Source organism: Notothenia rossii (assembly GCF_949606895.1).
Source record: "Notothenia rossii genome assembly, chromosome: 8".
In the NCBI taxonomy this organism is placed as follows: Eukaryota; Metazoa; Chordata; class Actinopteri; order Perciformes; family Nototheniidae; genus Notothenia; species Notothenia rossii.
In genome coordinates this window covers 63,028,861-63,045,024 of record NC_136906.1, presented here as the reverse complement: position 1 = coordinate 63,045,024, position 16,164 = coordinate 63,028,861, and the positions used below count along the sequence as shown (strand labels likewise).

Sequence of the window (16,164 nt, the reverse complement as noted above, 5' to 3'; positions counted from 1 at the left end):
TTGATGCTCGTTACTGTACAACAACATCCAAACCGAACACGCCGGTGTAGAAAAGGAATGCATCTAATGTTAGCATTGATTTTTAGCTTCAACTCAAATGAACTTGTTCTGGGAATATTCACTTCTGTGACTTTTGCCCTTACGTTTTTGTCCTCCTATTAACTCCAGAGATATTGAGTCGTATGTATGCATGCACAATTATTTATCTGAGAAAGCACCACTTTATGTCTTCATATGCGTCTGACCTTTCCTAACCAAAGCTAGCTCGATGCTATCCTGTCGTCAGTGTTAGCCAGTTAGCTCCCTGTTTCGCTGTTTTTCTCCTCTCTCTACTCTCTGCTTGTGTTGTGTTCATGATGGAAGACGAAACTTTTACTGACATTAGTGGCAAAGCCATCTCTCTGAGCTGTCAGGATCACTCCAGCCTCTGCAAGGAGTTCGTTGTCAGCGTCCCTAAAGTGTCCATCGGGAAGGTGATGGTGTACACCTGCTGTGTTTGGCTTTTGGCATACGCTGTGTTCTTCTTCACAGAGGTAAGATAAATGAGATGTTACATTAATGAAATGTACACTGTACAGTCTATGGTTACTACGTGCTGGCAGAATCGCTGTGGCCTTATTGCTTAAAATCGATTACACAAGAGATGTGTACTATGACATTTTTCACTCTATCAAAATGTACTGTTTCTTTATGGTTTTTATGGCTATAATGGTCATATTAATTTAAATTAAATAGGCCTTTACTATTTTACTAACCTTCATCAATTTTTTGCATGTTTTTATACCATATATCATTTGAGCTGCATCGATAAGGCGAGTTATTGATTACTTCAGGGACAGTGGAAAAGTGGACAATTGTTCTGATAATCTTTTCATAGTGATAACATGTTTTGTCAATGCCAAAGTGTCAGAAAAAGCTTATTTCAGCCTCTAAAGTATTGAAATATACTGCTTTTCTCTCTTTGACATAATATGAAATAACATTTATTTGTGTTTTGGACTGACAAAGAAACATGTTTGAACTTTGAGATACTGGGATGAAAATGTTTCAATATTTTCTTAAATATTGTAGCGCAAATGATTCTAGAAAGTAATTAGCAGAATAATTGCTAATGTTATTGGTAAAAGCCCTATTTACCATTCTGTACACCCCATTCAAGCGTACTTATTATTTAAGAGCTGCAATAGTCATATTGCCACATTATTGATATTTAGAAGACATTCAGGTTAGTACACTTTTTTTTGCATGATTAGAATTTTGTCCGTATTATTCAACTCTCAACTGGTTCTTATTTTGATTTTGTTAAGGCAATCCAAGAAACTCCTTGTGGACATAATAATGGTGATGCTCCTTGTGATCTGTACATTTAAATGATCTGAGTCTTCTTTATGTTTTTGAGTGGTATGTAACGATTCATATTGACAAGTTACATTGAAATGTCTTCCCTCTCTTTCAGAACACAGCCGTTCTGTCCAGTGCTATATTCATCACTCTGGTTGGCATGATGCTTCACATCCACTTTGTGAAGGTCGACCACGAGACCCTGCTCTTCATCGGCTCCTTAGGCATCCAGCTGTCTTCCAGCTACGCGTCGGGCCGTGAGACCACCACGTTCATTGAGATGGGCAAAATCAAGGATATCGTCATCAATGAAGCTATTTACATGGTGAGGACATTTTTACAACCTACAGATATGTGAGTTTATACTTTGGCAAGAAGGATGAATTTACGTCTATTGCTTTTATTTCAGCATCAAATCATCTACTACCTGTGTGTGCTGTTGAAGGACCCTTCAGAGCCTAATGCAGTGGCGCGTGTTGTACCATTGTTTCAGGTGAGGTTGTGAATGCAAGGTGTGAGAACATCCCATAAAGCATAATAATAATTCATTGCATATATTTTAGTGTTTTTACAAGTGCTCAAAGCGCTTCACATTACATATTACATATACAGTATCAGACATGTAAAACATCAATACTGTGGACACTGTGTCTTGCCCAAGGATGCAATGGCATGCTGACTGTATGCACAACAACCTATACAAAATACTATAAGGAAAGGGAAAACTCCATAAGGCATTACAGGGCGTCTTTATTACACACAGTGTTATTCAGAGTAATGTGTTTCTAATGAACCCTCTTTTCAAATTTCTTTCAGAGTTCAAAGCCCAGGCTGAACTGCTTGGTGAAAGTTTACAAAAGCTGCCAGGAGATTCTTTCAAAGTGCTGATGATCCACGTGACATACATTTTCATGTTTCTTGTCATGCAGTATGCTTTTATTATTTTTTGACGAGTAGTTTTTCTTCTCCTTTATTGTGACCTCCAAAGTGTATTTTTCATATTTCTTCCCTTTGTGAATGTGAACGTTATATATTGAATTCCAAGTGCTGCCATGTTATAAACACCAATTGTAGTTTCATAGTGATATTATGTTGTACTTTGTTGTGTAGTTACTGAAACAATTTTAGAAAAATGGCAATATGCTACTATTTTGAACCTAAAGAGCCAATCCTTTTTAACTGACATTGTTATAAAAAAAAAAATCTTTGATAGTTTAACATATTTACTTATTTATACATTTTGATTTTGATTGACTTATGACGCCAGTGTCTGTATTTTTCAAGCATTTACACACTGTATTTTTTATTAAATTAATACATTTTATTAAAACATTACAAAATCATTATTGTTCTTTATTTAATGTTCAGGTTTAGTTTGATAGTTATCAGTTTTTGAGGAGCTTTACTTTACTTCCCCAGTAGGGGGCAGACCGACACTTACTCAGATTTATAGAATTACCACTAGATTAATGAATCAGTTTTATAAAGAACTTAAGTAAATAAATACTAACCTTTGTTTACCCACAATAAAATAACTAGACATATTTTAAAAGTACAATGTATGTTTACAGAAAGCTTTAGAAAGAGATGTTACATTTATATTTTTCAGATATAATGTTTGTACTGTACATTTCTATAAATTACCATCCACACCTTCACCTTCCTTAAGTATATTTTGACTTCCTCATAACTATTCATATCTTCATCTCTTTGAGGAAGGAGCCTCTGGTTACCTCAGCTGTCACCTTACTTGAGACTGTTGTTAGACCAGTCCGGTTCTCAGAAGTGTTACTCAAAGTTACCTCACAGACAATGACAATAATGGCAGTGAATAGGATCAAGTTCACAATGAGTCATAATTCGTTTTAATGGATAGACCCAACTAGTGTGATAAAACCTTCACTTCTGAAGTATACAAGTGCTGACCATACCGTTTTTGTTAAATTAGATTTGGAATATTTATTATCCAAGGCATTACTGTAAGGAGAATGATGCAACAAGTCACGTTGCAGTGATTTCTCACTTTACATTTTTCTTTTAACTCTAATGTCAAGACCCAAGTACTTTTGGATAACCCCAAAACAAAGAACTTTGGACCATGAAATAATGTGCCTGTTTTTTTACTGTAACTTTAAGTTACTTAAGTTTACTTTAAGTAACACTGCTTGAATTAGTTTCTATATATATTAATATAAGTTTAAAGGTTTGCATTAGATTCCCTGGCAGCAAAAAGTCTTCCCGTCAAAGTGCCTCCTGGTTCTAACTGCCTTATAACAATACGATTGAAAGTTTAATGGGTCCCACAGTTTGAAGTTCAGAGCTACGGTTTTCACCACCACTCAGCCTATGTATCTTCCTCAGACCATGTTTTTTTCCATCCATTTTAAATCTCGATGACCATCTGCAGCTCCCGGAAAGTCCTGTGTGTGAACCCAGGGCTCAACAGGCCAACAAAACAAGCAGAAGGGTGTGACTTTCACGGGGCGAAGCGTTACGCAGCTGTGAAGAGTGGCCCTCTGACAGGCTAATAGTCCCTCCTGGAAGTGTGAAACGGCCAGGAACCAGGCCCGAGGAGAAAACCCGGGAATGACACCTCAGGGCTCCTGAATAGGCCTCATAAACCAGCATCTCCCCCCTCTGAGTGTAAATCATAGGTAGTGTAGAAGCTTGGCAGGCCAAAAAAACCAGTGAGGCTTTCTTTGGCCAGAGGTGTGGACTGTTAATTACCTCCCTTTATGATAGGCCTGTAATTTCACATTTACCTTAGTATTCACCTTCAGTGTTTCTGTGACAGATTAAAAAAAATACACTGCGATTAATTCTGCCTGTCCTGCTACTGCTGGTTTTCACTTAATTTGAGTATCTTTTGTAGTTCTCTGTTATCTAAATGGTCGATGTGGGAAATAAGCTTTGGGGTGTTGCTCCTTGTTTAGACGGGGAGGAGGAATTGGAGCTCTCTGGGGAGTTCCCCCTTTACCTCCTGCAGTGCACAGGCACACCCACACACACCCACACACACACACACACACACACACACACACACACACACACACACACACACACACACACACACACACACGTACACACACACACACACACACACACACACACACACACACACACACACACACACACACACACACACACACCCCCACACACACACACGTACACAGACACACACGCACGCACGCACACACACACAAAAATGCATGCACTCATTGCGAGCTGTGAGGCAAGTTAAAGGAATAGTTTGACCCGTTCAGGGAATAGTCCAGCACACCTCATGTCCCACTGCAATGGATTATATTTTTCCACTTTGTATGAAATAATAGATACCACTTTACAATAAGACTACCCTTATAAAGGATTCATAAAGGGTTTATAATTAGGTTATGAATTAGGTTGTAAACACTTTATTAATCATTAAGAACCATTTATAAACCAGTTCTAACATTTTTCATATATCAACACAGGCTCACTATTTGGCAAGATGACTAAGCCTTATAGTGGCTACTTAGCGAGAATCAACTCAGTGAGCAACAGGATGCTGGTTGATGAAGAAGACGAAGTAAGCTAAGTAGCCAATATAAGGCTTAGCAGTACAGATAAATGTGGGCTCTCTATTTGGCAAGCAACCGGTCACAGTTGCCCTGTTTATCTCATGTCTTATGAAATATTATTAATGATTTATAAAGTGTTCACAACCTAATTAATAAATGAATTACAAACTATTCGTAAACCCTTTATAAGTGTAGTCTTATTGTAAAGTGGTACCAAATAATCAAACAACCTGTTAAAATATACTTTTTGTTTTAACTTATGATTATGAAGTTAATGTTGATTTAACAATGTTAAGGCTATGGAATATGCCCCAAAGGAAATGCATCAATCATTGTCCAACTTAAACAGGAAGAGGTTAGCGGTTTGGTTTTCCTTGTTAAAGAGTATTGATCTAAGTTCTTGCAGTGGCTATCTGCAGTTGCTAACCCGACTAACGAAAATGGCAGGCGAATAAACCAAAGGAAAAGTGGAAAACAAATTGCATTGTGTCCTGTGTTTTTGTCTGCAATGCTCTTGGCTCTGAGAAACTCAGTTTGCCTTTGCAAGAGTGGCCCTCATAATGGTACAACTGGGAAATGCTAGTCTGAAAAAGGCTAAAAGCTGTCATTTTCTGCAACGATTGGCAAAACTTGGAGGTGGGCTACTGGTAGGCACATTTTGTTACCTACACAAAGGCTAGCCCCCACCCCCCGTTTTCAGTGTTAATGCTAAGCTAACTGACATGTTTGAAAAGGACTTATGGCGCATTTCCACTGCAGCGGGTAGGCCCGTTTAAGCGTCCTTAATCGTCCTCAAGCGGCCAGGCCAGTTTTTGGTGGCCTTTCCATATAGAGTAGCACCGGCTAGCGGGTACTTTTTCCCTCTTTTTCCGGCCCCATAAAATTGTGGTTCTATCAGGCCAGGGCCAGGGCTGAACTAGTGACGTCAACACTCTCGACTGCTGATTGGTCAGAGAGAATCGTCACAAGATCACGCGCGAGATCATCCCTAGCGTCGCATATATATCTAGAAGCAAGCTTGCAGCATTTTTATACACAGCATTTTTGTAAACGCAGGAGCTACAAAACTGGCAACGTCAAAGAAAAGAACACCGTGGTCGACCGAGGAGGTGACGACATTCCTACATCTCATTGGCCAAAAAAAAGCCGATCGCCCCGCCTACACTGCGTTGCTACCCCAGGTCCTAAACTGTAATGGAAATGCGCCACGGCCTCGGACGGCCAGCAAGGCAGCCCAAGGCCTGAGCGAGGACGCTTAAACGGGGCTACACCGCTGCAGTGGAAATGTGCCATTAGTGAACACGTATACCTTTGGAACTAGGCTAGCCTCCGTTTACGCTAAATCAGGGGTGGCCAACCAGTCAGAGGTTAAGAGCCACATTTTTTCTATGTTACTACAAAGAGCCACAACAAACACAGTCACTGATACCGCTTGTTTCAGTTTTTTGTTTTCTGGAGACAAGATTTCAACCACGTAACTGATGCATTTTTGTGGCATTGGGATATATTTTTTTTTAAATCCTCTGGAGCAGAGAGAGGAGCAGTGGATTATTGTTATTGATTAATGCATCAGTGTTTCTTAGGGTCAAAAACACTAAACTCACAACTTAAAATGAAAGCGTTTAGTTTATTTAATAAAAGAGCACATGTTCAATGTGAAAAGTGACAGTAGTTATAGATTATTTGCAATTTGGTGCTATATATATATTTCAAAAAAAAATATATATATATATATACACCTTGAATTTCAGGGGGGGCGGGGGCTCCGTTGGCGGGGCGCAGCACCCCTCCAAGACAATGGTAGGGGAAACACTGGATAATGTTTAATCAACGATACGTTTTCCCCCCTTCAAAGGTGATTGGTTCACTGCATCGCAGGTATTATTGTGATTGGCTCTTGGGCCACATCAAAATTAGACGCGCTGTCATCCTCTCATACTGACACCTGACACCACACATACACACGTAGGGAGATCCGGGACGAAAGTAACACGGGACGAAAGTAATGGAGCAATTTTATCCGAGCCCAAACAACTTTGACCGGCCAAATTAGTCAGAATTATCAGCATTCAATACTTAACAGAACTACTAAATATCAGGTTTATCTGTAAGGAGTAGTGTTGTCACGATACCAACATTTTGGTTTCGATACCAAGTCAAGAATTGCGATTCCGATTCTTTTTCGATACTTTTCTTAAAAAAGGGAAACAGTCTTAAATGTAATTAGTGTGCTTTATTTCACACCAGAACCATAACACAACATTTTAAACAATGAGAACAATAAATAAAATAAATGACAGGAATTCGTATTAAATACAATTAATACATTTCTTACAGCCAGGCTTCGTGGTGTCCGTAGGCTTGCCCTCACTGTCAGAGATATAGCTAAAATACATCAAAATGTCGCTTCTGGCGTCTTTTTTGTCAACAAGCCGAGGCGCAGCGGCAGTTGCACTCCCACTTGCAGCCATGCTTTTCGTTTTCTCACATGCTCTCTGGCAGCTAGCGCGTGCACGAGAGAGGGGAGGGGCTTAGAGCGTGCTTGAGAGGGGAGGGACTGCAGGCACGGCTGCAATACACGGAGTGGAAGCAGAGCGCTCTACACCCACGGCTCTTATTAAAACGGCGCTTTCTCACAGGAGTTCTTTCCCCCGTAACGTTTTTAACGGCAGGGTATCGCGGTATATCTTTCAAGTATCGGTACACCGTGCAACACTAGTCAGGAGTCAGTGTCTCTCCCCCAAACTCACACATATAAAATTCGATATGAACTGAAGAGCCGCATGAAACTAGGCAAAGAACCGCATGCGGCTCGAGAGCCGCGGGTTGGCCACCCCTGCGCTAAATTAAGCTAACCGGCTGCCGGCAGTGGCCTCATGTTCATAATACTACAAACAAGTTTCAGGTTTTTATTTGTTTATTTTTTGTATTTGCAAAACTATTAGTGATGCAGCAGATGACAATGATGATCTTGTTCTGAGAATTATTCCAGCAATGCTTCTGAAAAACTATAAAAGAAAAAACGCACCAAAAACAGAATCAAAGACATTATTAACTAATATTGACAAAATACTGTGCGCATTCAGTATTGTCATCATTCCCCAATGCAATTATTTGTTGAAAGAATACACAAGTGGACAGTAATGAAAGGTGTGCACAGGCGTTCACATGGCTCAACAGAAACAGCTTTTATATAACTAATGACTGTAGTTTTGTTTTGTCTTTGTAATGTTATTCTTTTGTATTGAGTTCTTGGCGAACAGATGCGGAAGGAAGAGAGCGTCCTTGTATTGTTTGAAGTGTGTCGGTTTATACCGGCCCGCACAGGCAGGTGTAACTCGATGTCAGTTTGGATTTGAATGTCAGAAAATCCCTCCCTGCCTCACTGTGTTAATGACAGAGTGAGTTTTACAGGTCGCCTTTCCTTTCTGCTGAACATGTACACAGTGTTGTGGGAGTGTATCTTCTGTGGGACGTGCATTTTCATATTACCCTACAAGCCATTTTCACAATGCAGGATTTATATACAGTGAGATGCAAATGTAGACAAAAACAGAAGCTATTCATGTTCAGTCGTGCTCAGCCTCCTCCAGTAAACTTGATTGTGTTCACATTAACAAATAGAAGTGCAGATAAGACTGAGCTGCAGGTTGAAGGAAGCCTGGTCTCCTGGGTGGCTTGGCAGACATTTTGGCACAAATAAATAAACAAGTATCTTATACTTTTATAAGATATTATCTCTAGAACCATTTTGTTACCATGACGTAAGGCTCAACTCATTGCGGAAAAACAAAAATAGATGTGCAATTTCTTAATCCTCAACTGCATTTTGATTTTAGGATATTTGAGCTGCGGGCTTTCAAAAAACGTCTCCTATTCACATAATACAACTGCTACCATGTTCCAAATAAAATGGTTTATGTAACTTGGTACCTTTACTCACATACTGTAGCCTACCTAAATACAATTTTTAAGGTGTATATTTTCATTTTTGAAAAACTATGTATCTCCAAATAATTTTAAAGGATTTATTCATGTGTTGAGACAATTCCCTTTCTTCTTTAGCTTGATTATCCCTAAAACCCGTCTTGGATTACCTGGAAATGCATTATCACAAAGCTTCCACTAACAAGTTATGAAGAAGTTTAACTGGGTAAAAGAAAGTCTAATTTATTGTTGTATAAAGGCAGTGACATTGCATTGGATGTCTGAAACCAGAGTGAGTTTTTCTTCAGGTGAAGGCTCAAGCTCTTATTTGCTCAGGGAGCAGTTTCCTCCCTGGACAGGAAAGTCCGGTGTTGCCCTCCATCTGTCCTCTCACAGGTGACAATGTTGAACCTCAGTGTTGAGGCTGCCAACATGTATTCACCCTAAGCATTAAACCTTTACAGCCCGATACTTGGTCAAACCTTTAATGTCACTGTTAAAACAACTTAAGCTCCCTCCTTCTAAGTTTTTTAAGCTGCCATTCAGTTTAAATTCAAATGATAAATGAAACCGACTCCTCTCAGACCACGCCCTCGCAGCGTCACCTGGTAGATGTGAGGTAAGCGAGACGAACTTCTAGTCAGACCAGCTGGCAGCAGATAAGAGAGCCAAAGCCTGCTCTACAGGTCTGTCAGGGAGCTGCCTGCAAACACGTATCCGTTTTACTCTGTTTGTCTCCAGAGAAAAGAGCTTAGCCATTGTAATGAGTGTGTGAGCATGTTTTTTTGTAATGCTTGTGTATAAAGGCAGGTCTTAACTACCATATTCAAATCCTCTGGTCATATTGTGGTTCCATCAATCTGGAATTAAGTGATTTTATTTCCCCTTTATTGTGTGTGTCCCGTCATTACATTGCTCCATTCCCAATAACATAACAATCGTATACCATCGCTATGTGATGACAGATCTCTGGTTTTCTTGACTTTCAGTGGTGCCACAGTGTCTGTGACCCATGATTGAGTCAGATATAATGTGGTTCGCATAAAACTTTAAAGGCAATACATTTAAAAAAGGCCCATTAATAAAGAAATGTGACATCAACAAACAAACAAACGGGGCCTACGTGTTCCCAGGGTCTTATGTTCCGCAGCTCATTATCCTCTTAGTTAGTCGCAATTACAAATCCTTTCAAATAATTTTATGTTCTCAGCATAGTTTTTCCCCTAGGTCCATATTTCTCTGGGTCAATATCTTGAAATCAACAACCTACAGCTTATTTCCTACTGTTGTTACACTACTTGAAACCTATGCATTCAAATTTGCAGCAGGTTTCAAGGAGTATAACAAGGCAAGGTCATTTCCTTGACCTAAGAGATAGCCATATCCACAGTAGCAGAATATTTTTACCATTTAAACATTGTCCCTTGTTTCTTCTCGATTTTGTACTACGAGGATAGCCCTCACTATAATCTACAATATTTATTTTAAGAACACAAGACACCTTAAACTAAAAGAATGGCTCCCCCAAACTAACACCACTAACTTGATATTGATCCGTAGCCTTGTGGTGATGTTCATCCTTAATTTTGTGTTTTATCGTGAATCATTCCAAAACTGAAAACTCCCCTTAGACACCTGTAATGACAGAGATGTTTCCTTCACATCTGATAGGCATGTGCTAAGATGTGTGTCAAGGATAAGTGCAGCACGCTTGCTCTGTAATCAGCTGTTGTGGGGATGTGAATTTTGAAGATGCTATGTGACTTGTTCAGAAATACCCCCGTGGTATCAACATACCAATGGCACACGCAAGATGACATCACATGTAACAAACAAAGGATGAGGTGAGATTGGCTGGTGAGGATTAGCATGCAATCGCAATGAAGATACAGTAGATAGGACCTTTGTACTGTGGCCTGTTTCCTTTAAAAAATCTGAGTTTCAGGTTTATTTCCATTATCCAACATTAGATGTGCACTTTTACTGTTAATATTAATATAAAAGGAAAAAGTGTTTAAATGAACACATACTGTATAGGTTAGTCAATACTTTTCCAGCTCATGAACAAAACATTTTTGGAGATACAAAGGATGGTAGAAACCTTAATTAGATGATGAAATGTATGGTTTGTGCATTGTAATGGGTTTGGTATTTTTGACCATACTTGTGTTGGAGTCACTGGTGCCAGGTAACAGATAAGATGGACCTTGTAGATGTTCCCTAATCCCATGGTTAAACCTGGGCCGAGGGTTACACAACATTGTTTTGCCTCTATCCTGATGACTTGATTATTTCTGTGTATAAAGCCGAGTGAATGTATTGTTACATTAAGTTTTCTGTATGTCTTTGCCAATATGTGTTGTACTATCTTCTCTGGTATCAGATTTGTGTCGTAATAAATATACATTGAGGGCCATGGAGTTAAAACTGACCTGCTGTAGCCTTCAAGTTTTAAATGCCATAAGGTTTAAAATTAAAATGACTTTGTATTATATTATTAGAGTTGTTATCTTAGATTTGCTTGGTATTACCATGAAGGCCACATTCTCTGTTATATAACTCCTGAGGTTTATTTTGTTGGGTGTCTCATTAACTGTATTCTTGGGAAACCCTGCCGCAAGTTTCTTTTGCGTCACGATTCAGAGACATTTCCGCTGAGTCCCCAACAGACTTCTGTGCCTCAAAGGAAATATTGCTTCCAAACAGCTTCACTGTGAACTCAGTGGTCTTCTTACCACTTGATGAGCATGGAGACGAAGTAGTAAAACAAACATCTCAGGGTCCAGCGCAGCAGTGTTGCGGTTGTGCTTTTTTAGTGTCTTGCACTTTTGTGGTAATCTACAGTTTAGGCCTCTTGATGTTTTGAGGTCAACAGGCCTGCTTCACGTCACTACAGCTTGTGTTGACATGGAATACATTAACACTGTTTGGCTAATGTTACCACACCAAGCTCAGAGCTATGAGTGTGTACCCTTTACATCGATCGTTCTGCTTAATTAAGCATATTTGAGAAGGAAACAGGCCTTTGGTGTCACGATGCGTTGAAAAGGTAGGACCCAAATGCAGAATTGAACAAAAAGCGAGCTTTATTAAATCATAAAAGCTGTGGCAAAAAAGGCAGTATCCAAAATATCCAAAAACAAACGAGCAGCACAAGGAACACGGACCGTGGAAACATGGAGGGGAAACAATGAACCGACCTGGAACACAGGGGAAGACTAAATACACAGAAGGGTAATCACAGGACAAGACACAGCTGGGCAGGGGAGGGAGAAACACAAGGGCAACAGGTGAACACAATGAGACAATCAGACACACCAGGGAAACTAACGACAGGGAGGAGGACCAGACAAAACACAAGGAGGAAGACAAAACACAGAATGAACAGACTTACAAAACCCATAACCAGACAGACAACACTAAAACCGGGACATAAACCTAGGAGTGTGACATTGGGTACATGATTACATGAAAATCATGCGTCATCCTTTCAAACTGAGGATGGGAGAAGTGATCCTTATTGGTAATCTGACATCTTGTATGATGAGCCAACAGCACATTTTAGTACATTTAAATAAGGCTTTGAGGTACAGCACTTACTTTTATTGTATTTCCATTTTGTTGCTACATTTGTATTAATTAAATAAGTATTCCTTTTCAAACATTACAAATCTTAAGTAGTTTTAGTTTAGAAATAAGTCTTTAAACCTTTTCTAAATACAGAAAAAGGAGAGAAATGTGATTTCCATCCATCCATCTTCTCCCGCTTATCCGTGGTCGGGTCGCGGAGGTAGCAGTTCCAGCAGAGAGCCCCAAACTTTCTTTTGCCTGGCCACATCAACCAGCTCTGACTGGGGGATCCCAAGGCGCTCCCAGGCCAGCGAAGAGATATAATCCCTCCACCTGGTTCTAGGTCTACCCCTTGGTCTCTTTCCAGCTGGACGTGCCTGGAACACCTCCCTAGGGAGGCGCCCAGGTGGCATCCTAACTAGGTGCCCGAACCACCTCAACTGGCTCCTTTCGACGCGGAGGAGGAGCGGTTCAACTCCGAGTCCCTCCTGGATGACCGAACTTCTCCCCTTATCCCTAAGGGAGACACCAGCCACCCTGCGGAGAAAACCCATCTCGGCCGCTTGTACCCGCGATCTCGTTCTTTCGGTCATGACCCATCCTTCATGACAATAGGTGAGGGTAGGAACGAAAATGGCGCGGTAGACAGAGCTTTGCCTTCTGGCTCAGCTCCCTTTTCGTCACAACGGTGCGGTAAAGCGACTGCAGTACCGCTCCCGCTGCTCATATTCTCCGACCCATCTCACGCTCCATTGTTCCCTCACTCGAGAACAAGACCCCGAGATACTTGAACTCCTTCACTTGGGGTAAGGACTCATTCCCTACTTGGAGTGGACAGTCCATCGGTTTCCTGCTGAAACGTGATTTCAATTAGTTTAATTTCAAAGCAACCCATTTTAACAATTTCAAAAGCCCAGGTGTTGCTTGATGTATTCTCTTTAAAGTTGATGTTAATTTTAAACCCACAACAACCCACAAATTATTTCAACTTTTTTTAGTTGTAATGCTAAGCTAAGCTAACTAGCCGTAGCTTGCTATTAACCACACATGCATGAGTAGTGTTGATCTTATCATCCAACTCTCAGCAAGAAAGTGATGTGCCAAACGTTTCCTTTAAGTAAAGGAATGAAACAAATTTGCAGTAATAAAGGTTTTGGTGTAACTGGAGCAGCTCATACCTGATTATATTCCAACACATCCTTATAGTCTGATTTCACTATAATATCAGCTATTATATTGTGAAGTGGAACACTAATTTTATAAAAGTAAAACTGTATTCTTTTCAGACGGATTCATGTGCCCCTACACAAAGACACACTCCAGTGATGGTGACATAAACAGGCTGAGTAAGCCGATGTACTGTTCTCTGAGTAACCGGACAGCAACCAGTCACTCTCTACTGAACAAGTCTAGACACAACTCATTGCTCACAACTGAAACACAGCATATCTATTGTCATGTACTCATAACACTACATCATGTAAAAAATAGTCATCAATGACTGCCTGTCCCGAGGTCTGAAAGTACTTTTCCCCATAATAACTGTACTACAGTATTCCTCTTATCATTAATCATTTAACTGTACATTTGTATGTAATGTACAAATGGTATCTGCGTGTGTGTATCTACACGCATGTTAATGAGGGTACGTGGATGAGGTTGTATCGACTTGCATCATGTCCTCACTTGCTTCACTGCCATCATGTGTGTTGTTTGGATGTCACAACAGCCCCTGCCCGCCTCCTCTCCTTACCCCCCTCCAACGCCACTGTGAGAACACCTCAACCCCTTGATTCCCAGACCTGGACACACCCAGTGTACAGACTCACAACCAATCAAATCCCAATCTTCAGATATGCAAATGACACCCCATTATTGGCTACAAGACATGGTTAACTGTCACTTTTCATAAGCCATGAATCAAAAACACTGACATTGTCATATCTTGTTTATCTGTCCATCTGTTCTCTGGTTTCGGTGTGGATTAAGATGCAGCTCGATAAACTGTATTTAATACAACTCAATGGTACCGCCATGTTTACTTTATAATCATACTCTTGGCCGTACAATATATGTCTCTTTGGGATAAAGGAGATTACTCACCCAGCATATCTTCAATATAATACTTAATTTTGCAATAATGTGTTTTAATTTTAAACACGTCTAATCGTGTCTATAAATTCATTGCACAGGAAATGTGAATTAGCCACAACCACTTCCAGGATCACGATTCTCTTGGAAAAATAGTTTAAACTTTCAACAGCCAAAACTCTACATTTGGACTTTTAAATCCACAACCAATGTGTATCCCACCTTGCGTCACTCAATGCAGCAGATAACATTATCTTGTCATTCAAATCAGATGGAAGGTGTTAAGACCTGACACAGATGACTCCTGTTCTCAATTCTGAAAAGAGAGTCGTTTGCTGGTGATCTTCAGGAGAATGGGTCTGCAGATATGTCCTGCAGAGAGAACAGTGAGTAGATCAGATTTTGACACTTTTAGTGAGTAAGCCATCACTCGGACTTTGAGATTACGTCTGTTTTTCATCAAATAACTTTACCACAGACAGTACTTGATGATTTCACAATAAACAACAGCCCTGAAGAAATTACAATAAAATCTAAAATATATGTTTTCTAGCTTGCTTTTATGATGAAATACAGACTTGCTTTTACAGAAGTCAGAGTGATTGTTTACTCAGTAAGAGCGTCACAATATTGTCAACCCTCCCCTTTTTCCTCTGCAGGACTCAACTGTGCAACACTCTGGCATTAACTCTGCTTTTATTGTTTTATATTGTGAAATTCAACCAATATTCTTAACCATCTCCTATAACAGTCTTATTAACTGTTTAACATTTATATTTTTTCATTATGTGATGTCCCTTGCTGTGTATATGACAAATAAAACCTTTGAACCTCTATTTATTTTTTAATTGTTGTTTTGTTTTATTGTTATGTCAATTTTGTTCAGACGTATTTCTTATTTTCTATATTCATTGTTATATATTGTAGTAAAATGCACACATAATCACTACTTATTTACTCAATACACACTGAATAATATATATTTTATATATATAACAGTACATAATTTAAGGCTTTCAGTTGCAACATTGACATCTCAAAGCTGTTTGTTGTTTTCAGCAACTATTCACTAATAATTGTCTTTGGATAATTCGTAATTTAGTGACAATCGTTAAAGCAGTGGTGCCACCCTCATTTGTGCCAACTTTAGCTTTGCAGATACAGATTGAATAAACACTGCAGGCTGGTGCTGCATAGTAATGTCTGTGTATTCTGTCTGTCTTTTGCTGTGATGCTTTCCTTACCATACAATGGGGCGTTGGTCTATGTGTATTTTCTTTCATGTGCATGCACTGGCGATGCATTTGGGATAATGAAATTACTCAAGTTATAAGTGTATGATTGTGAATACAGTGAAAGCACAGTTTACAGTATACAAACCTCCTTTTTTGCTACGACGCACAACATCTTAAATCAGAGCTGTATAGAGTGATGTCCTGGGTCGTCAGTGATATAATGACATTGTCTGTTTAGTGTGCTAATCAGCTCATCGTGCCCAAAACTGTGAAGTGCCCTCTCAAGTTGTTTTATCTCAAAAGCTGCATGGCCTTCAGTTGTACACGACTTTGATCATGCAGTCATTGGCGTTCTCTCTGAAGTCATTAAGTCTCTTGACGAATTCAGATAAACATAAAGGCAAACACACAGTAGATAAGAAAGAAGTGCTTCTGATAAT

The 16,164-nt window shown here is 39.7% G+C and overlaps 1 protein-coding gene across 1 annotated transcript; it reads left to right on the top strand.

Annotated features, from left to right (window-relative positions):
* Positions 1–31: 31 nt before the first annotated feature.
* Positions 32–2,999, top strand: pigh (phosphatidylinositol glycan anchor biosynthesis, class H). The gene is made up of 4 exons (XM_079642097.1): positions 32–533; positions 1,457–1,666; positions 1,751–1,834; positions 2,158–2,999. Exons 1-4 carry the CDS (start codon positions 354–356, stop codon positions 2,227–2,229), a joined length of 546 nt encoding a protein of 181 aa, XP_079498223.1. The 5' UTR covers positions 32–353; the 3' UTR covers positions 2,230–2,999.
* Positions 3,000–16,164: the final 13,165 nt, after the last annotated feature.

What these genes read in the sequence shown, in the direction of transcription:
- pigh (XM_079642097.1), top strand. Translation starts at nt 354, where the DNA reads ATGATGGAAGACGAAACTTTTACTGACATTAGTGGCAAAGCCATCTCT. An exon ending in CTGTGTTCTTCTTCACAGAG is followed by an intron (nt 534 to 1,456) that starts GTAAGATAAATG and finishes CCTCTCTTTCAG; the next exon opens with AACACAGCCGTTCTGTCCAG. An exon ending in GTGTTGTACCATTGTTTCAG is followed by an intron (nt 1,835 to 2,157) that starts GTGAGGTTGTGA and finishes AATTTCTTTCAG; the next exon opens with AGTTCAAAGCCCAGGCTGAA.